The sequence below is a fragment of the Lutra lutra genome, chromosome 3 (genome assembly GCF_902655055.1).
Source record: "Lutra lutra chromosome 3, mLutLut1.2, whole genome shotgun sequence".
NCBI classification, from domain to species: Eukaryota; Metazoa; Chordata; class Mammalia; order Carnivora; family Mustelidae; genus Lutra; species Lutra lutra.
In genome coordinates, this window is record NC_062280.1 from 155,318,906 (window position 1) to 155,342,245 (window position 23,340).

The 23,340-nt window shown below is 33.5% G+C and overlaps 1 protein-coding gene across 6 annotated transcripts in view; it reads left to right on the forward strand.

Moving 5' to 3' along the window:
* Positions 1-23,340, forward strand: part of TDRD3 (tudor domain containing 3) — a 160,403-nt gene that overhangs the window by 34,270 nt on the left and 102,793 nt on the right. For 5 of the 6 annotated variants that reach the window (XM_047720096.1, XM_047720097.1, XM_047720099.1 and 2 more), the window contains exons 2-3: positions 17,364-17,448; positions 22,947-23,012. In XM_047720096.1, the coding sequence (XP_047576052.1) occupies positions 17,364-17,448; positions 22,947-23,012 (151 nt within the window). Of the gene's footprint in view, positions 1-17,363; positions 17,449-22,946; positions 23,013-23,340 lie in introns of those variants that run through there. The other variant, XM_047720103.1, reaches the window with a different exon arrangement.

The window sequence follows — 23,340 nt, forward strand, 5'->3', positions numbered from 1 at the left end:
GAGAGCACAAGCAGGGGAAGCTGCAGGCAGAGTGAGAGGGAGGGCACGAAGAGAAGCAGGCTTCCTGCTGAGCAAGGAGCCTGACTCAGGGCTTGATCCCAGGCCCTGAGATCATCACCTGAGCCAAAGGCAGATACTTGAACTGATTGAGCAACTCAGGTGCCTCAAGGGAGAACTTTTAATCAGACTCTGCCCATTTCAAGAATATCCCTCCGTTGCTCATGTGGTCAACACTGGCTTTTATTTAACTTGAAATTATTCAACAAATTCAAAATTTGTAGTAGGTTTTTATTAAATATTTTATGAATAAATTGAATCAGTGGCTGTATTATAGCAATTATAAATGAGATTAGAGTGAAATTTCAGTAAATGAATGGCTGATGGTACTTGTTCTGTTTTTATGTAAATAATTATTTCTTCTAAAAGATACTAATTGATTTTTTAAAAATTACTTAAAATTTCTATCAAAGTAATATATGTTTGTGGCTTAAGAAAAAAAAGAAGATACTGAAGGACTTACAATGAAGAACAGTAGTGCCTAAAAAAAAGAAAAGAAAAAGAAAAAAAAAAAAAGAAAAGAAGTAGTTCCTGGGACACAACGCCTGGGTGGCTCATTTGGTTTAAGCATCTGACTTTGGCTCAAGTCATGATCCTGGGGTCCTGGGATTGAGCCCCATGTCAGGCTCCTCACTCAGCAGGTAGTCTGCTTGTCCCTCTTCCCTCTGCCCCCCCCCACCAACTTGTGCCCTCTCTCTTTCTCATATGAATAAATAAAATCTTTGAAAAAAAACAAGAGTAGTTCCTGCTCATCCATCTCTCTCCTCCTCCCAATCCTACTTTAACTCTTAAATGTTTCTGATGGTTATTTTCCTCTTTCAAAATAATATGCCTTTGAGCACCTGGGTGGCTCAGTTGGTTAAGCTACTGCCTTCCGCTCAGGTGGTGATCCCAGAATCCGAGGATGGAGTCCTGCATTGGGCTTCCAGCTCCATGGGGAGTCTGCTTTTCCCTCTGACCTTCTCCTCTCTCATGCTCTTTCTTACTCTCTCTCTCTCAAATAAATAAAGTACTTAAAAAAATTATAATATGCCTTTATCAAGCTGTCTTGACTTCGTTTTAATTTTATTATCTGTTGATTCATGGGATAGATAAATATTTAGCAAGTCCAACTACTTATCTGCCCTCCCTAATAAATATATTACTATTTTTAGAAGCCCCTTATCTTTATTTTCTCAGTGTCAAGATAGACGAAATGTACATTTTGTCATGTAACTATAATGAAGTCTTCCATATATCTTTACACTAGCTGATAGCCACATTTAAATTAACAGTGTTTCTATTATGATGACTGTAAATTTTCTGTATAGAAAATCATGTAAATAGCTCTGATTTTATTTTCTTTCTTACACAGTTTCTAGTACTTCCTGGAATATCTAATTGTCATTTTTGGGTTTTTTTTTTTTTCACATTGCTTGCTTTTATTTATTTTTTAGTTCTTTTAAGGTAATGGTTCTCAATTAAAATTAGCATTTTCCCAACACCCGTCCCTGCCCCCAGGATATTTGGTAATGTCTGGAGATGTTTTTGTCACAACTTGGGGAGCACCACTGGCATCTAATGTGTAGAACCTAGGATTGCTGTTAAACATCCTACAGTGCACAAAGCAGTCCCCTAAATAAAGAATCATCCAACCCAAAATTTTAATATGTAAGATTGAGAAAAAAGAATTATCACATGTGTGGAATGCTTTCTTCCTTTTAGTTTTTTCCCCACTGGGCAGCTCCCTTCTGAAGTGTTCCCTTTTTTTTCTAATCTGAAGTGATTTTTTTTTAAGTTCTGCTGTGCATCATTCTTTTGAGATTTCAGTTTATCATTTTCTTGTGTTGGATTCATTTCCTTGTTCCATTTTCTTTTTTTAGTTTATTCCATTTTCTTATTCACATCCTTATGTAGTTCAATTTCCTGTGAATGGATGGTTAAAAGTAATTTTTCTTAGGTGTTGCATGTCTGAAACTGTATTTATCTTGCCCTGACACCTGAGTGATGTTTTGGATAGTTGTAGATTACCAGTGGAAACCATTTTTTTCCCAATTTTGAGGGCATTAATCAAAAAAGTCTGGTGCCAGCCTCATTCTTATTTCTTCTTCCTTTTTCCTTCTTCCTTCTTATTTGCTATGTGTTTTAGAGTTCTCTTTTTATATCCCTCGTATCCTGAAAATTCACAATTAAGTATCAATAATTTCAATAAAAAATGCTGTAAATGCTGTAAGGCTGCTCTGGACTAAGGATTCAAAGGTTTTTGTTTTATCCATTTTTGCCACTTTCTAGGTATCATTAGTAAATTAGCAAACTTCTCTGAAATTCTCCTGTCTTCTGTTTACTAAGGTATTGTTTATATACAATTAAATTCACCAATTTTAAAAGTACAGTTTGATGGATTTGGTAACATATTTAGTTGTGTGAATGGATTTTTTTTTTAAAGATTTTATTTATTTATTTGACAGGCAGAGATCACAAGTAGGCAGAGCAGAGAGAGAGGGGGAAGCAGGCTCCCTGCTGAGCAGAGAACCTGATGTGGGGCTCCATCCCAGGACCCTGAGATCATGACCTGAGCTGAAAGCAGAGGCTTAACCCACTCACCCACCCAGGCACCCCTGTGTAAAGGGATTTCTTACCTTCTAACTCCTTTGTATTTGATGTCCTTCCTTATCCCAACCCCAGGCAAACTCTGATCTACTTTCTGTCAGATAGTTTTGCTTTTTCTAAAATTTTATCTAAATGGAATCAAATATTGTGTGTGGTCTTTTGTATGTTGCCCTCTTTCACTTGGGATAATGTTTTTGAGACTCACTCACACCATTGTGTGTATTTTTATTTTGCTTCTTTTTATTGTGGTATAAATATATTACAATTTTAAGAAAGTCCATTTACCAGTTGATGGACTTTTGGGTTACTTATAGTTTTTGCAATTATAAATAATGATGCTTTGAACATTCATGTATACATTTTTGTGTAGACATATGTTATTGTTTCTCTTTTACATTATTTTTATGGTGATTTTGCTAAGGATTGTGTTAGGTAATATCCTTAACTTTTCATAGTGCATTTACTGTTAATAGTGTACTACTTTAAGTAAAATATAGAAATGTTGTAACATCTGTCTTAAAATTCACTTACTCTTTCCACTATGTTCATCCTGCTGTTAACTTCATTTTATTTCAGAACTAGTTTTCTATTCTAGAACTTTCACTTGATTTTTTGATTGTTTCTCTCTCTCAGCTGAAACATCATCTGTCTGCTGAGATTTAATGTATTGAAGGCATCTTTTCTTTTTTTTTTTTTTAAAGATTTTATTTATTTATTTGACAGAGAGAGATCACAAGTAGACGGAGAGGCAGGCAGAGAGAGAGAGAGAGGGAAGCAGGCTCCCTGCTGAGCAGAGAGCCCAATGTGGTGCTTGATCCCAGGACCCCGAGATCATGACCTGAGCCGAAGGCAGCGGCTTAACCCACTGAGCCACCCAGGCGCCCCTGAAGGCATCTTTTCTTAATTGAGAGTAGTAGCAACATTTATTTTAATATTTTTGTCTTCTAGTTCTAGCATCTGGTTCATCTTGGTTCAAATCTGATTGATTTTCTTTTTTCTAGAGAATGTGGGTTTTTTCGGTTCTTTGTTGGGTAATTTTGGATTGTATTCTTGGTGTTATGAATTGTTGAGTGGTGGAAATTTTGATCCTGCTGCTTTTCACCAATGATATTGTTTCCTAAGTTGTAGATGGCACCTTTTTTCACAGGCATGAACTGTAGAGTCTTAATTTGTTTGGCAATTCCATTCTTTGTTCAAATCTTTTGCCTTTATCTGGACTTCTGTGAGTTTTCTGCACGTGGGTCATTCTGAGGTCATCAGAGAGGAGGGTAGCCAGAGTCTGTAGACCCCTCTTTGGGTTTTTTCCTTTACCAGATTACCCCCACTCTTCAGTGGTCCTGGTTTCTTTACTTCCTTTTTCTGTTCCCCAGAGCATAAAGATTATCAATATGTCCTTGTACACACCTGCTGCTGATCTGCCATTTGGACTGCTCTCTGTCCTAGATTTTAAAGCACCAGAGACCATAAATAACTTGTAGCTCCCAGTCTTCCACATCCAAATGAGCATGCATTCCCCATCAATATTTTCTGCTCACTTTGCAGTAGCTAGAGTTGATTTTTGTATTTTTTCTACCTTTTTGGATATTTTCTGCAGGGGGCAGAGGGTATCATCATACATCCAGTAGGTTCTTACTCCATCATACCCAGAACTGGTGCTGTAAAGAATATATACTGATTCCTGTCTTTTTAAGTGGTGTTCACACACACACACACACACACACACACACACACAAATAGGTATGGGAATCCCAGGAGTCAAGTATGTAAACTTTAACACACAAGACTCAGAGAGAGGGTAAGGAGGGATCGTGTCATTTACCTAAATTCTTATTCAGTCATTGAGAGTGCTTTGTTAGTTGTAAAACTCTTTAGGGATATTTGTTCATCAAGTAAGATTTCTTAAAATTAGAAATTTTTTTATAAACAATCATTTCTTTTAAAACATTTAATTATTTCCAGAAGCACAAAATATTTCATAATTTCAAAGTTTAAAGTTCTTTTTCTCTGTCCTAACACATATAATATCACATAGCAGTACCACTTTTAGAAATACCTCTTATAAAAATACTATTATTTATCCTCTATTGTGTATCTACAAATATACTCAAGGAAGTATTATTAATAGAAAATTAGAAACAACCTGAATAGTTAAAATAAATTTTGGTATAGCCCCTATGTGGAAAGGAATACTTTGCATCTATTGAAAAGGATGAGATGGGGTAATCTATGTGCTTGAAATGAAAGTTGGCTGTGATGTATTCTTAAATGAAAAAATTACTGCAAAAATTTTTATGTAAAATGATTAATTTTTATAAGCAAACAAATAGTTTCTTCTAAATTCCACTCCAGTTTATGTGTATATATATTACAAGGATATACAAGGTCTAATATTGTTAATACTGTTTATTTTTTAGAAGGAAAATTGGGGAGGGGCCACTTCCAGCTTTTAATTATACCTCTCTATAGTTTTTATTTTAAAGAAATGAAAGCTAGAATCCATATTTATTGACTAATATGTATTTTATGGGCTAAGATATATATAAATGGGATATATATATATATATATCTATATATGAAGGCACATATATATGCACCAGTGTTTTAGCAAGTAAATCATTTATTTGTTTAATATTTACTTGATTTGGTAGCATATTTAAGTGACTGCTCTTTTTATTTTAGGCCTCTTTCATTTTCATTTCGTTTTAATTTATGGAGGATTGTTATACTATTAGATGGTGAAATATATGATTACATATGCTACAAACGAGTAGGTATTTGCCATAATTGCTTATGATAATTGAAGTAGATTTTCATTTTTAAAGTTTTAAATAAAAGCCATTAAATAAATGTATTAATGGCATTTAAATAAATTATAAGTAAATTATAAAATGTCTAACTTTAAAACAAGTTATTACAATTGTAATTCTGTGCTAAAGAATTTTAAGATTATTACTCACCAGCTATTTCTTGACAGTGTTTTAAATTTTGATTTATGGAAATTGGAAGATTGGACAAAATGGAAGATTGGACAAAAATGATGGCAGTGTATTTTGCATTGGAAATTCTGTTTTGGGCAGAAATAGTTGCACAGTCTCATGGAGTAACTTATTTTCTTATTGTTATAAACTGTATATATTTATCTGTATGTAAAATTGGAAGATATCCACAAATTAAATAATGAAATTCCTTCCATCTTGCTGACACTTATCCTCTATTCTCAGTGAACTTTCTAAATATGTTAGAAATATGTAGTTCAGGCTTCCTATAAAGAACCATACAGAAACACACACACACACACACACACACCTCTGTTAGTTGTAGCCATTGAGGAAATTCCCTTTGTTGTTTGACAATTCTTTTTTTATTTGTTTGTTTTTGTTTGTCAATTCTTATTCTTTTTCTTTCTTCTAAGAACCCAAAGACGTATTTGAGTATCATGTTGTGAAAATATTTTCCAGAACACCAAGGGTACAGTGTTTAAGAAGGAAGAAAACAAGTATTTTATTTAGCATCTATATTATACCAAGCATATGCTAGGTTTTTCATTGCTGTCTCATTTATTCTTGAGCATAACTCTGTATATCAATATTTTCAGTATGATCTCCATTTTTTTTTCCGTAGGAAAATAAACAGTGGTGCGGAAATTTAAATTGCCTAGAATTCGGGGCGCCTGGGTGGCTCAGTGGGTTAAAGCCTCTGCCTTCGGCTCAGGTCATGATCCCAGGGTCCTGGGATCGAGCCCCGCATCGGGCTCTCTGCTCAGCGGGGAGCCTGCTTCCTCCTCTCTCTCTCTCTCTCTCTCTCTCTGCTTGCCTCTCTGCCTACTTGTGATCTCTGTCTGTCAAATGAATAAATAAAATCTTTAAAAAAAAATAAATAAATTGCCTAGAATTCCACTGTCTTCGAGGGTGAGACTGAGATGAGCATCTAGTTCTGCTTTACTAAACAGATCGCGTGATAATCTCTCCAAGCTTTTCATAAAAATGCCTTCTAATTTTTGCTATGGTATTTTATATTTTTAAATAACATGTCTTATACAAACCTGAGTATGCAATCTCTGGTGATTTCTGGGGAGGCGCTTGGCATAGACTCTGCAGGAACTGATCCTCTCTTGCCATAGTCAGTGCACAGGGCGTGGGGCCTGAAGTGAGGCTTTCCACCTGGTATATAGTTTTACAGCTGTCACCTTTGTGCTGAGGAAAAGATGACAGAAATATCAAATACTCTTGCATTTTAAAATATGAGTTACTAGAACATAACCTTAGCCCTGCTTCTGAATTAAAGTATGAAAATGTTGAATTAGGATATAAGTTATATAAGGATAAGTATATAAATTATAACCTCCAATGAAAGTAAAAATATATAGGCTTCATTTTATACTTTTAAATTTATGTGAAGGCTTGGTTAGCAAAAATGAATAATATCATAGATAGGTTCCCATTGCCAGTATTCTTTGTAATATATCTATTATGGAATTTCCTAGGAAATATTTACAAAGTTTTACTTGCTCAGCTGGTAAAAAATCTTTATACTAAATAAGCATTCCAGGATTAATATCATCATAGGTTAGTTTATGTATAGGGAAAATATTTTAATATTTGGAAATGGGTTATAAAAAATAGAAGCTTGTAGTTTATTGCTACCTATCCTCTTATGGCTATTATCTTAAAATTGTCATGCTTATTTATTTTGATGTCAGAGAAAAGCACCTATTGAAATAATGTTGAAAATACTCTTTGTGACTACTCCACAGCAAAAAAAGCCTTATTCTCTAATAATTTATGTGTACTTTTTATAAGTCTCTATTTTCAAAGGATGCACATAGGAGACAATACAAGAGAAAATTACCTTTTGATATTGAATTTTTTTTCTTGAGGTATCTCTTAAATGCTTGCTAAATGAGTTTGTTTTTAAACCCTGAGTGATCTTTATAGCAAATACAAATTTTAAAATTGTAATAGTGTATTTTATTTTCTTTGATATCTCTTCTACCCCTTAAAAGCCGGTAAATGTCAAATCCTTTATTTGAAAGCTAATTTAGTACATCTTTGGAGGTTTACCTTTCAGTAGTGGTGTGATGATATTTCACTTTGTGAAGCAAGGTTGTCACCTAGTGGTGTTTTCAAGTAGTACAGCTTTCATATTTTGCTAATAAATCTTCAGTATTTTAAAGGGAAGTGCCTAACAAAAATAAATGTAGCTTTCAGTTTTTCAGAATTTAAAGTGCTTTTTTTTTTTAAGATTTTATTTATTTATTTGACAGACACAGATCACAAGTAGGCAGAGAGGCAGGCAGAGAGAGAGAGAGGAGAAAGCAGGCTCTCTGCTGAGCAGAGAGACCCACGAAAGGCTCGATCCCAGGACCCTGAGATCATGACCTGAGCTGAAGGCAAAGGCTTAACCCACTGAGCCACCCAGGCACTCCTTAAAGTATTTTAAATTAGATATAACTTTTCAAAGGATTTTCCTTATAATTTTTTCTAATTTTCTTCTTTCAGTGTTTAATGTTGGGTCAAAAAATTTTTGTCTGGCTACTGAAATATTTGAGGTAGGATATTGATCATGGTGTATATCAGGGCTTTTCATAATGCTTCACATATCTAGAAGTTGTTTGTTTAGGGAAAAAATGCTTCTGTAGTACTAAGTAAATTTTCTCTTTTTAATTTTTGCATATTCATCCTCAGTTTTTGTGCCAGTTTATTTTATGAAAAAATTGCATTTAAAATATTAAATATCTCTGATATCTTTGCTTTTGCTATTTCTATTTTGATAATGTAACAATTTGAAAAATTAGTGTAGAAGAAATTAAAATAGATTTACTGAGTTGTGAGTAAGTTTGTACATGTGGAAGAAATTTAATGTCATAGGTTAACCAAATGGAAATAGTGTACCTTTGTATATGTAAAGAAATAATAAAAAGTGAAAACTGAAAAATTAGTGTAATTTTTAAACATAATTTATTTCTGGATAAAATAAATTTTGTATTAAAATAGTTTATTGTATTGATTAAGATCAACAGTAAGTGATTGTACTTAGAAGTACTTTAAATAATATATAACTTTACTCATCTGAAACATTCATACATAAACCATAGAGAAAATTAAATTTTAAGCTAGTGTTGGTTCAGGTCCTTATTATAATTGTTGCAATAGAGAATTCAAGAATTCAGTGGTATTCATTTTGGCATAAAGTAGATGGCTACTTTACCTAAAGAAAGAAAGAAGATGGTAGTTATAGAATAGAGACTTGGTTGTTAATGGAAATGCAATAAAAGACCTTTTTTTAGATTTTTATCTTTTGTGTGTCATGGTTTGTCCTCTTATTTATCTTTAGTGTTTTCGTCCTCCTAATTACTGTGTTTTGGTCCTCCTAATTATTTGCTTAAAAGGGATTTGGACAAAGAATCCCATGGGTTCATTCAGCTTACTGTGGGCATATCAATTTGTGTTTTCAAAAATGATTTTTTTGGGGCACCTGGGTGGCTCAGTGGGTTAAGCCTCTGCCTTCGGCTCAGGTCATGATCTCAGGGTCCTGGGATCAGGCCCTGCATCGGTCTCTCTGCTCAGCAGGGAGCCTGCTTCCCCTTCTCTCTCTGCCTGCCTCTCTGCCTACTTGTGATCTCTCTCTCTCTCTCTCTCTGTCAAATAAATAATAAATAAAAATTTTAAAAAGTGATTTTTTTACCCCAATGTATCTATAAACTATCATGAATATATTAATTTCATCTGTACCAAGTGATCTGAAGCAAATTTTTTATTAGCTTTGTTATCTTACTAATCTTGTTATTCAACATGGTTAAATACCGGCATACTTCAGAGATATTGTGGGTTTGGTTTCATATCACCACAGTAAAACAAGTATCGCAATAAAGCAAGTAAAATTAATTTTTTGGTTTCCCAGTGCATATAAAAGTTGTCTTCACTATAATCATCTTCACAGTATCTTTACCAGGAACAGATTCCATCTCAAGAAACCGCTTTCTTTGCTCATTGATAAGAATCAAGCCTTCATCTGTTCAAGTTTTATCATGAGATTGCAACAATTCAGTCCCATCTTCAGGCTCTACTTCTAATGCTGTTTTTCTTGCTATTGCTACCACATCTGCACTTACTTCGTGCACTGAAGTCTTGAACCCCTCAAAGTCATCCAAGAGGGTTGGGATCAACCTCTTCCATCTCCTGTGAATGTTAGTATTTTGACCTGTTCCACGAATCAGGAATGTTCTTAATGACATCTAGAATGGAGCATCCTTTCCAGAAGGTCTTCAATTTACTTTGCCCAAATCCATCAGAGGAATCACTATGTATAGCAGCTATAGCTTTGCAAATTATATTTTTTTTCCTTTTTTTTTTTCAAATTTATTTCTTAAATAACAAACTTGAAAGTCTAAATTATTCCTTGACTGCAGACTGGATTGAGAATAGATGTTGTATTAGCAGGCATGAAAACAACATTAATCTTGTTGTACATCTCCATCAAAGATCTTAGGTGACCAGGTGCATTGTCAATTAGTAGTAATTTGAAAGGAATCTTTTTTATTGAGCAGAAAGTTTCAACATTGGGCTGAAAATTTCAGTAAACCATGTTGTAAAAGGATGTGCTGTCATCAAGGTTTTTTGGTTTTATTTGTAGAACATAGGCATAGTAGATTTACTGTAATTCTTAAGGGCCATAGGATTTTCAGAACAGTAAATGAGCATTGGCTACATGTTAAAATCACCAGCTGTGTTATTAGCCCCTAAAAAGAGGGCCAGCCTATTTATTCCTGGAACCTTTGAAACCAGCCATGGACTTCTCCTCTCTAGCTATGGAAGTCCTAGATTTCCTTTAACAACTGTTTCTTTAAATTTACAACTCAGCTAACTGGTTCAGTGACCTAGCTTTCAGCCTGTTTCAGCTTTCTACATGCCTTCCCCACTAAGTTTAACCATGTTTAGCTTTTTGATTTAAAGTGAGAGATAGGTGACTCTTCCTTTCACTTGAGCACTCAGAGGCCAATGTGAGGTTATTAATTGGCTTAATTTCAGTATTGTATCTCAGAGAATAGGAAGACCCAAGGAGAAGGGAGAGAGACGAGAGAGCAATGGTTGGTGGAGCCATCAGAAAACACACATTTATCGATTAAGTTCACCTTCTTATATGGGTGTGGTTCATGGCACCCCAAAGCAGTTACAATAGTAACATCAAAGATCATCAGCACAGATCACCATCACAAATATGATAATGATGAAAACGTTTGTAATATTGGAACATCTGGGTGGCTCAGTCAGTTAAGGGGTTGCCTTCGGTTCAGATCATGATCCTGGCATCCTGGGATCCAGACCTGTGTCAGGCTCACTGCTCAGCAGGGAGTCTGCTTCTCCCTCTCCCTCTGCCCCTCCTCCAGCTTGTGCTCTCTCTCTCTTGCTCACTCACTCTGTCTCTCATATAAATAAATAAAATATTATTTTAAAGAAGTTTAATGTGAGAATGTGAGTGTAACAACAGATACGAAGTGCACAAATGCTATTGGAAAAAATGATACCAATAGACTTGCTCAACACAGGGTTGCCACAAACCTTCGATTTATAAAAAGTACAATATCTGCAAAGCACAGTACAGCAAAGTACAGTAAAACAAGTTATGCCTGAATTATATTTTCCCAAATTATATTCACAAATAGGTATTTATAAGTCATTTTCTCCTGCCCTGGAGGAAGAAATTAGCAAGTTATTATTTCAGCGTCTCTGGGGTATAAGAATAATAGCAAGAACTGAATTTTTTGGCAAGCATGTTATAGTCCACTTACACAATGGGAATAGAAACAGGATAGGCAGAGAATAGAGAGCTCTTTATTCAGGCAATTTTGTAAAATATTTTCTAATGTGTTGAGGGGGCACCTGTCTGGCTTAATTGGTAGAGCATGCAACTTTTGATCTTGGGATTGTGAATTCAAACCCCATGTTGGGAGTAGAGTTTACTTAAAAAAAATATATATATATATATATATATATTTTTTTTTTCTAATGTTTTGAGAATTTGCAGTAGGTTGTCAACTTCCATATTTGACGGGACCAAAGATACCTTTGAATGTAACTGATTTTTTTTTATTATTTCATATTTTATCCTCTTCTTTCCTCATATGAGCTTAGTTAATTGGAAGTTAATTATCTTTATTTTCTTTGTGTTTAAACAAGAATTCACTTGTTAAAATTCCCATTTTGATATTTAGATTACATATTTGGTCCAATAATCTCAATGTGGTAGCAAATAATCATATATAGATCAAATACAACTAAAACCATACGAGGCCATTTGATTTGGGTTTTATTTAGAGTTAGTTACGACTACTGTGTAAGTTTTTGTCCAGATATGTCCATTATTTTTTTATTTTGTTCTATCCATTTGGGAAGAATGTTTTCATTCTTAGTTTTCTCATTGGCATTTTAAAGAATTTTCTTGTATCATTAACTTAATTTGTATGTGCAGTAATAGATACTGTCTTTCATTACTTTAGGAATTCAGGTCTTAGTTCAAACTGCTTGAATGGATGAGGTGGGTGGAGGGGAAGAAAATTAATGTTTGCTTGTTAGGGTTTCTGGCCAATTAATTAGAATATTCCTTTTCCCTAAAAAAACAAAACCAAAACAGAACAGAAAAACCTATGTAGTCTGGAAATCTGAAATAAGGATCAATTCCATATATGTCCAGTTTGTAAAATATTTTCGCCAAACTAAATGATTTGACACTTTGTAGTCTGATGTAGAGAACTCTGGTAAGAGCATTTGTTACCTACATAGTTGTGTTCATTGCTTTCCAAAAGTCATACAAAGTGACCCAAGTCAGCCATGAATATTACATCATTTGAGAGACACTTTGGTATAAACTTGCATGCGAAAGATAGACAAAATATACAGGAACAAATAAGCAGATAATTTTAATAAACTACTCTGATTAGTAAGTACAAAGTAACAGTGTGTGTTCCACATGCAGGCTGAACTCTGTTTTGTTTGGCATATATATTGCTTTACAAAACACTAAAAGCTAAAAATGAGAAGCTCTAACACTAACTGCTTTACCTGTCCTCCTACAGAGAGTCAACTAGAGGCAAGTTAAGGCTGTTCTCTGTAGATGAGGCATGTAGCCTTCAGTTTGTCCTTGTCCTCCACGTTCTGTGCCCATCGTAGCCAGCGAATAAGTTAGGCTCAAGGATTTTACCTGCTTCAGAGGAATGAATGAAAGGGAAATTGGCTGTCTTTTCCCCTTATTGGTAATGAGGTGTTAATGGTGATCCACTATCTCCATCAAATAAATGAGATTAAAATAATTATATTTGTTTTATCACAGTTTTCTATCAGTTGAGATTCTTGAATTGTAGTTTGGGCGTGGTTGGTTTTTTTGTTTGTTTGTTTTATGCCCAGGTGACTTTTGAACATGAAATGAAGATGGTTCTGGTAGTAGTGCTTAGGCTGTGTGTGACCCTTCTCATTGAATATATATTTGTTCTTTGTAATAGGAAATCCCTCTCCCCCAAATTGGTGGATAATAATTTTGAAGCTTTCACTTCTAAAGTGAAAAGAGTTGCTCAGGATTACAAATTAAGTGACTCTGAGTAAGATGGAATTTTTATGTCTTCTATTTATGAAAAAAAGGAAGGAGTTTCTAAAATCTCTTTTTTAATTTGAGCACTTATTAAACTGTGACTTAAAATGACATTATTTGAAGTTAAAATTAGTGAGAAATGTTAGTCTATTCTGTACCATGAAGAAATTTAGCCCTTAGTGCCTTGCATGTCAATAAAATGTATTTCAATGTATTTTTAGTACAGAATAGTAATGAGTGATTTTATAACATCACTGTTCCAAAATCTCTACTAGAATGGAAAATATGTGCTTTTGCTGTTTTAGTAAATAAGAGCTGAGGTTTGTTTCTTCTTTAAGGTCTGTATGCCCTTGGATTTTACGTGCTCTGAGATGGTACATGGGAACTGATTATAATTCTCTTCCCTCCAGGTCCATCGTGCAGATGTGTACAGGGATCAGATCTGGCACGCTTGCTCTAATTTTTCAATTCTTGTCTTTCTCCAAATTTCTCACAGTAAGACTGCTGAATTTTGTGTCTCGTTCTTTCAGTTATTGCATTACTGTCATGCCGTAATTCCCAATTTGGGAATTTGACTTTTATTAGTATTAGTTTTTATTTGTTTTATTCATTGATAGTGTTGGAGTTTTAAATGTTTATAAAAACAAGATGAATTTGTAAGTCCCAAGTTATGGTTAATTTAGATTCAGTCCTTCAGTGGAAATGGTATAGTATTTACAGAAGGATCACCAAGATGTTACTGGAGAGAGCTATGAATAAGTCTACTGTTCCTTGATAGGAGTATAGCTGTAAGGCTCAAATCCTTTGATTTTTCAAAATATGAAGGGTGAGTAAGAGAGACTTGTAAGATGTGGAAATTGAGACTGAGCCACATTTTAAAATTTGTTATATTCAGGAGGCATTTAATAGGCATTATTTGAAAGAAATCACATGATAGTTGACTTACACATATATAAAGTCAAATTTCTCCTTCTTTATGGCTTCTATCTTTACAATTTTAGAGTTTTCCTTTTTATATTATGTAGGGATAGGTATTTTTATGTTTTTACAATTTTTAAATCTCTAATTATTAGTATTAGTTCTCTGATCTTTTACTATGGAACTAGCCTTTTTTTTTTTTTTTAAGATTGGTTTATTTATTTGAGGGAGAAAGAGAGCACTCGGGGGCAAGGGGCAGAGGAAGAGGGAGAGAATATTTTAAGCAGACTTAGTGCTGAGCATGGAGCCAGATGCGGGGCTCGATCTAATGACCATGAGATCAGGACCTGTGCCATGCAGATGCCCCTAGATATATTCTTCTTTAATATATTGTGGAGCTCACTGATTGAGTTTGCCTAGTTGTCCCTTTTTGTGTGTTTGGTAAAATTGTCTAGTGGACCAGGAAATTGATTTGTGCGGATACTGGCCTACATTTGTGAAAAGATCTTATTTCTAACTTTAGCAGTTGTAGTTAGTAAATAAGAATTGCATGTTGTAATAAAAAGACTGGTAAACTGGGAGTCAGGGGGCAATCTTGTCTTAACTTTGTCACTTAATTTTCTATTTTGGGGAAGTTCTGTTAACATCTTTGGGCCTTCTTTTCCTCATCTGTAGAACTGAAGAGGTAAATTTTGATTATTTTATTTTATTTTTTAAATATTTTATTTATTTATTTGACAGAGATCACAAGTAGGCAGAGAGGCAGGCAGAGAGAGAGCAGAAGGCAAGCAGGCTCCCTGCTGAGCAGAGAGCTCCATCCCAGGACCCTGGGATCATGACCTAAGCCGAAGGCAGAGGCTTTATTTATTTTTTTTTTAAGATTTTATTTATTTATTTGACAGAGAGAGATCACAAGTAGGCAGAGAGGCAGGCAGAGAGAGAGGGGGAAGCAGGCTCCCCGCTGAGCAGAGAGCCCGATGCGGGGCTCGATCCCAGGACCCTGAGATCATGACCTGAGCCAAAGGCAGAGGCTTAACCCACTGAGCCACCCAGGCGCCCCAAATTTTGATTATTTTAAAGATTTATTCCAGATCATCTCACTTCCTATGACCTTTTAAATTCTAAAGGTATGCCTTTCTAGAAAAACAAAGTATTTTATTAGTCATTGCATATTATTTCCACATTGTGTAGGAATTTTGAAAGTTGTGTTTTTATAATTACTCAATCAGCATATCTGATCAATCACCATATCTCTTTGTGTACTGTTGCTTTCTATAATCCATCTCAATCTATACTCATCTCTCATTTCTTCCCCATTTTCCAGCCAGAATATTACAGGTTATTATCACTAGAATCTATTTTACTCTTCTTACTTTTATGTTATTGCTTATACTATTCCCTTTTGTGCATTCTTTCCCATCCCCTAGCTGCTTTGAGCCCCTGTAATGTTTCATTTATAATATTTTGGCCTTGCATGTTTGTTTATTTATTGTGTTGTGCTGTTTATGAGGCAGTGAACTTCTTGAAGGCAGGTGTTTAATTTTCATCATTTTGCTAATCATATTACTGACTCACTACTTTTCACAGAAATATGGACTTAATATTTCTAAAACTGAATTTGTAAGATGATTAATGGCATATAGTCAGTGGGTAGGCCCAATGAAAATTTAACAACATAGTAAGGAAATTAATAGCCATTTTGAATTAAAGCAGTGTTTCAACCATCTGTGCTGACTATAGACATTTGTATTCCCTGATCACTTGTGTACTATGATATTACTGTCTCCCCTGCATTCATTCTTACTGACTTATGTACATACTTAACACTTCTGTTTTTCCTCTGTTAACTGGTTAACTACTTCCTCTGTACCTGGTTAACTACTTGCCTTCTTTCATCATTGTAGTTTAGTACTGCCATGGTCTTCAACTCATACATTCTTGCTTTGATATGTATACTTTTATCTCCGTGGTCTTGTTCTAGGCTTATCAACTTTAATCTCTTATTGTTCTTTTGCATTCTTCAATTTACATTTCTTTTCACTTGCTCCTTCATTTTTGAGAAATTATTCAGTCTGTGTTCCTTAAAGACTTGTTGGTTGTTGTCTCCAGGTAGAGTTTACACTGATATGTGTCTTGGAATCACTCCAATGTTGGGTATTGGTGGTGGAATTGCTGACTATCAGGAATGAGCTTGCTGTCAGATTAACACTCCTGTATCTTTTCAGTGGGACAATGTCTACAGCGGCAATGTTGGCACCAGCCTTTTTGTTAAAGTAGTTGATACTGATTATAAAAGATGTGAGATGGGTGGTGCCTGGCTGACTCAGGTGGTAGAGTGTGTGACTCTTGATCCCCATGTTGAGTATAGAGATTACTTAAAAATAAAATCTTAAAAAAAGTAAAAGATGTGAAATGTTAATGGGCATTTGTACAGGTGGATTTTGGGGGAGATAATACCTGAATTCTAGAATTTATCGAAGAATTTTAAAATGCCTGCATTGAGCATGAATGAATGGGTAGAAATTATTCTCTCCCTGGAATCAATAATCTTTTTACTCTTGAATTAATTATTGTCTGCAACAGATGTGATACTGGTTTAGACTGAATAAAAGATCAAATGGCAATAAGACAATGAATAAAAAAACCGAAAAGAGAACAGGAAAAGTAAAAGGTATAAGCTAAAAAGTTGCCTATCTTTGTGCCACTTTAAGTCAATAATATTTACTAAATCTTTCTCGGGAATGTAATGTCCAGGAAAGGGAACCTGAGAAGATAATTTAAGAAAGTAGCAGACAGAGGAAATTGTTATGGATTAAGTTTAAATCTGTTATTTTTAGTTCTATTTTTATAGCACAACTCGAGTCTCTAAGAACTTCTGTATTAACAAATATTTAAGACAGATACTATATTTGCATAATAGTAGGAGTAGCTCATACATTCATTAAGAAGTATTTTGATATTTAAATGGCTTTTCTCAGAAAGCGTATGGATAATTTTATTGATATAGCATCCCTTTAAGGATATGAAAGAGGGAAAATATGTGTTACCCATTTGTTCTATCAGAGATGGTAAATAAATGGAATATCCAGAGCTCTTTCCCTAATATTTATGGTAGAAGCTTTTTATAGTATGGAACAAAATTGCATGTTGTCCTAAGAATATAACTTGGTTAATTTTGATTTTAGGAAATATTAAGTCATTTATTTTATTTTTAACAGGTATCTTTCAGATGAAGGCATTGAAGCTTGCACAAGTTCTCCTGACAAAGTCAATATAAATGACATCATCCTGATTGCTCTCAATGTAGGTTTTATTTATTAACTTATAAACATTTTAAATCTAGAAGCTTTCATGAAAAATGTCTTACAGAATAATCTGGATTTTAAGAAAAGTATATGGAAGACATCTTTTGGTTTTACTGTGTATTTTAAGTTGCAGTGATGTTTGTTGAATTCGGTAATCTCATATCAACCCAATTTTTAGAAATTTATGTTTCTTATAACAACTGTTATATAGAATCCAATAAGAAAGGAAAAAAATGCAATTAAGATTCCCATTTCCCCCCAGTGATCAGAGACTTTCATAACATTTACAGTAGATATATAATAGCAGAAACTACTATTCATATTTATTAAAATAAATCATTTTATTAACATAGGAACTCCAGGTATGTTATAGCTTTTTGACAGTTGTATTTTTTGTTCCAAAATAACTTATCCTGTCGATAAAAGTAATGTATATTGTAGAACACTTCAGAAAACAAAAGTAAAATAAGAAAATTAAGGCTATCCATAATTACAGTTATGTTGTATCTATATTTCTTTTCAGTCTCTCTCCTTCTACCTATCTCTATAGCTGTATCTTTTCCATAATTGGGATTTGCTTTTGGATTTTTTTGAAGAGTTATAAAAATTGTTTGAAATTTAGGTGTAAGTAAATGAATATTCTTTTTTTCATCTTTCCAGTTACCCCATTGGGAGCATTTTCAAATTATCTTTATAATAACAGTCTATTAAATATATAATTTATTAAATTAAATTTATACATTGTGATAGTCAACAAAATTCATAAGAGAATTACTTATTCTCTTATTCATAAGAGAATGACAGATCCACCATATCACTGCAATACAGGTACAATGTAAGCAGAAATGGCAGCAACTGATAACATTTAAAATATGAATAAATATATAACTGTGTATAACTTTTTCTTTTTATGTTAATTTATATACAATTAAATGGACTTACACAGATAAAATTTATGTCTTGAATTCTGTCATTTTTTTTTAGCTTCTTTGAATTTTATTCAATAAAACTAACAAGGTCATTTTTTGTTTCTGAGCTAAGAATGTAGGTTTTTAATAAAAGAATAAAAATTTTTAAAGTGAGATTTAGAGAGGCACCTGGGTGGCTCAGTGGGTTAAGCCTCTGCCTTCGGCTCAGGTTATGATCTCAGGGTTCTGGGATTGAGCCCTGCATCATGGGCTCTCTGCTCAACAGGGAGTCTACTTCCCACTCTGTCTCTGCCTGCATCTCTGCCTACTTGTGATCTCTGTCCGTCAAGTAAATAAAATAAAAATCTTTAAAAAAAAAAAAGTAAACTTTAGAAATTATGCATGTTGTCTATGACTACAAATGGAAATATTCCCTATACACTTTAACTTTTTTTTTACTTGTACCCTAATAAGTGAGTTCTACTTTTATAAAAAGTATTGAAAGAACTCTATTAATTAAAGAAAAATTCTAAAGATGATGAAGTATTTGTGACAGTCTTCTCTTCCTTTCCTTTTTTTCTCTTTTTTTTTGCTCTTTTTCTTATTTATGAACTTAGGTAAATAGCAATGATCTCTCTATAATTGGATGTGAAACTATAAATAAAGTAAATCAAGATGAAGTATTTGTCCTATGTATATAAGAGGTACATGATGACCATTATTTTATGAATTAATTTGTCTTTATAATTCTCTCTGAAATATATGGTTGAATATGCCAATCCAAGCTTTCATGCCATACAATAGGAAAAAGAATTACCTTTAATTAGGATGAAGTCTACACCAGACAGATAATTTACCTTTCAAACTTATGACCTTTAAATAAAGTCAGGCATTTGTAGTATTTCTGTTGAATTTTTTTCAGCTTTTGAAAGATTAGGGGCTATTAGTCACTAGTTTAAAAAGAGTTGTATTATTGATTCTTATTATATATAACTTATTACATATTGGGAGAATAATCCATTCATAAGCTTTCTTATGTCCCCCTCCTCCCATTCGGGACACACTGACTTGTTCCTTTATCTAGCAATGAAAATGCAATAATATATGTATAGGTTTTCCACACTACCCAAAAGTAGAACATTCCTGGGGCATGTGGGTGGCTTAGTTCAGTTGAACATCTGACTCACGCTCAGTGTGGAACCTGCCTAAGAGTCTCTTTCTCCTTCTTCTATCCCTCCACCCCGACCCCTCCAGCTCATGTGTGTGCTTCTCTCTCTCTCTCTCAAAAAAAAAAAAAAAAAAAAGTAAAATAAAAAAAATATATAGGACATTCGGGCAAAACCTTTTGTAAGCCAAAATGGTGTAGAATGAAGAAGTAATTACCATTAATTTATATGGAAAGATTTTAGAGCATTCCCAAGCCCAAAAAGTAACCTCTCAGGTTTTTCTGTTACCTTAGGGCATATCTTGCTAAAGGATACACAAAAATAAATCAAGAGGAAGCACAGATGCACAGAACACAGTTCGAAACTCTTGCAGCTTGATGCTGAGATGCTGGGGAAGAAGCTTGGTAGTGCCCCTCTCGTTGTTTGGGGTGCATTCTGTTTCTATAAATGCTCAGTATAATACAACCAATGAACACTTTTTTGCTTTTCTCCTTTGCCTATAAAATGAAAATCTTTGAATTTCTTTCATTTAGCGAAAATGTAGGTCTTTTGTGTAGGTCTTTTGTAAAAGCAAGTGGCATAATGTGAACTTTTGAAAAGCAAGGGTGACTGTACAGTGTTTCTGCCCAGGGAAGTCCACTAGGGACTAGCACCCAGTGCATTTATTGGTCTGCTTATAGAGACACTCTATGCCTAAACGAACAGTTGTAAGACTCCTCCCCCTCAAAAAGCGGTGTTCACCGTAAATCACATTGTTTATATAAATAGTCTAGGCAGTGAACCACATTTTCAGTTAGAAAATGTTCAAGCACAAGTTCCCACATGCCAGCCTAGAGCCAACCTTGTAAAAGTAAGCCCTTCTAAAAAGAGCAGCCTCAGAGCTGCTGTATAACTCATTTCTGTATAGATTTTTATGTTGAAAGGAGGGTTCTTAATTTTTTGCTCTGTAGAATGGGGAGTAAAAATACTAAGAAATGACGTTAAAATCCAGCATGTAGTTTTGGGCTTAAATACCTGAATTATTCACAAGTAAATTAAGTGATAGCTCAGTCTTAAATTACTGAATACTATGTATTAGTAAACATTTAAAAACAGATTTTCAAAAATTTCTTTTAAGATTCTGCATAATATGAAATGACTTGCCAAATAGATATTCCATTGAACTTACTCGAGTAAATAGTCAGGAATCTTTTGTATGTGTGCACAAGTGCACATGTTGTTATAGATCAAATATTTCTCCTGCGTAATTTTTTTATGTCCAATATAAATGCATTTTTGGACCCAGTTTTACTAGTGATCCTCATATAATGGCATCTGAATCATGAAATTGCCTTTGGAGTACTTATAAATTGATTTTGATTTTAAGATGTTTAAAGATTTGGTAGGTCATTTTCATCTTGCTTAAAGAATAATGAAATAATATTCATTATATATGTGTTTAGCACTTTAAAAGTTATATAAACTTTGAATATAATGTCTCCCTTTAGCCTGATAACAACTTTATGAGATAAGCTTGGTGATATTTTTTTTCCATTTTATAGAGGAATAAATTAGCTGGATTTAGAGAATTTGTGGCAGTGTCCATGGTTCCTATTAGTTAATTACAGTTTATAATGATTCAGAGTTTAGGATTTTAATTTAGTGTTTATTTCAACTTTATATTGATGCCTCATTTTGGTTTAAATTAAATTTCATAATTTTTGCTAAAAACCAGAAATGAGAAACCGTGGTATATCATAAAATTTATATGTATTCTGTTTTGCATACATATTTAAATATTTGAGCCTTTGAGTGACTTCAAAATGATGCCTGCATTTTTATGAACTGTTAGTTGTATTACTAACTTGATGATTATTCAGTTCAGATAACAAAATGTACATATCTTATATTAACAAATAAACATGATCGTTAACATTCATTAAGTGTTTACTCTTTGCAGTTTGTTGTACCAAGTACTTCATGTGTAATTAACATTAGGAATAAAACAATCCTAATATATGGAAGGTTAGTATAAGAAAATATTTTTTTCCCATTGCTACTCAGTATTTTCAAAGTGGAAAGGTAAGCTTATAATTCTTTCACTCTGTTACTGGATAGAGGCTGCAAAGATGATAAAGCTAACACATTGTTACGCAAGTGTTTTGGATTTGGGGCTTAGTTTGCCTGGCAGCTCCACTTGGTGAGTTTTAGCTTAGGAGTGACCCTTGCTTTACATTGAGAATTAAAATATGAATGATGGTAGTAAAAGACTGGAAAGATCTGTGGGGATTGTGTAATTTATATGCTCATTTCTTAAGCTGGCCACATACTGATATTTAAAATAAGAGGACATTCTGTTATTGTAGGTGATGAAAGAAGACTATCCGACTTCTCTCCATGTCTTCATTTTATGTCACATTAATTTTAATCATCTAGTGTTTCCCCCCTAAGTCTAACATGAATTTCTGCCTTACAGTTTTTGTGATTAAATGCACTCTCTTTTCTTTTATTCTGCTCTGAAGAAGATGAAGAGCTCTTGTTATATTTTAAAGAAGAACAGAACAATATAAATTCAGTTATCAGTCTAACCTCACACTCTGTCATCAAGATAATTTCTTAGCTTAAATAATTAGGCCTTCTTCATGAGTATTGATTTTCCTCTGAGCAAGTTTCTTATTGTTCCTTCAATTTTTACTTCCTAAGGAGGACAATATCCTTAAAAGTTCTGCTTTTTTGTAAATTGTATAGTTGAAGTTTTGTTTTTATATCAGAAATGCTGTAACTTTGTTTGTTAGTTCTTATGTTTTCATTTTTGTTTTGCTCTGGTTTGAATTTTCATATACTTAGTCATTTGTTCACTAACTTTGACTTCTGTAATTTGTTTAAGTAAATAATATGGATTTTTACTATAGTAAAGTCTTCCTATTCTTGCTTTTGCAGTGGTGTTGTTCCCTAGGATATTTGTATGTTACATAGCTTTGTAATAGATATCACAGCCAAAAGAATAACGTTTTCATGACTCTTCATATGAGTGTTATATAGGATTCAGTTATCAAAAATATATTCTGTTTATATACTTAAAAGTAGTCAGTTGGCTTGGGATTGGGGCATTATTTTTTTTTTTAGTATGACTATAGTAATATAAAATCAAGTATTAGGTTTTAATAGAAAAGATTTAGTAAGTTATTGAAAGGAATATAACCAGAACTAAGGCCTTAAACATTACTGTTCAACTTACCAATGTACTTTCAATAACATATGTATGGTACTATGTTACTTGAAAAGATCGATTGTTTGTATAGATCTCATAATCAGCTAAAAGATACCGATTTAAATTTTATTCTACAGGTGTTAATAAATTTCATCTTTTGTTTATGAGTAAGATTAGATTTAGATTTACTTTTCTCTATAATTATATTTTAATAATAATATTTTTATTTTAGACAGACTTAAGAACAATTGGCAAGAAATTCCTCCCCAGTGACATCAATGGTGGAAAGGTAGAAAAGGTAAAGAAAAACATTAACTTCCTAAATTATGCTAACTACAATAAATATGAACATTTACTAAATTATTGGAATTATATTTTGTCAGTAAAGACTACAACTGCAAAATTTTATTTTAGAAGTGACTAGGTCACAGAGTTATCCTAGTGACTTTCTGTACAAATGGAAAATTATTGACTTGAAGTTTTAAACTTTTGGTGACTTAAAACATTTTTTAAAAAACCTGTCAGTTTCAGGAATTATATGCTCATTAATGTGAGACTTAGCAAATACTGCTAGAATACAGGACAAGGACCTTTTTGTACCTTTTAATTTTAGTTACCTATTTCCA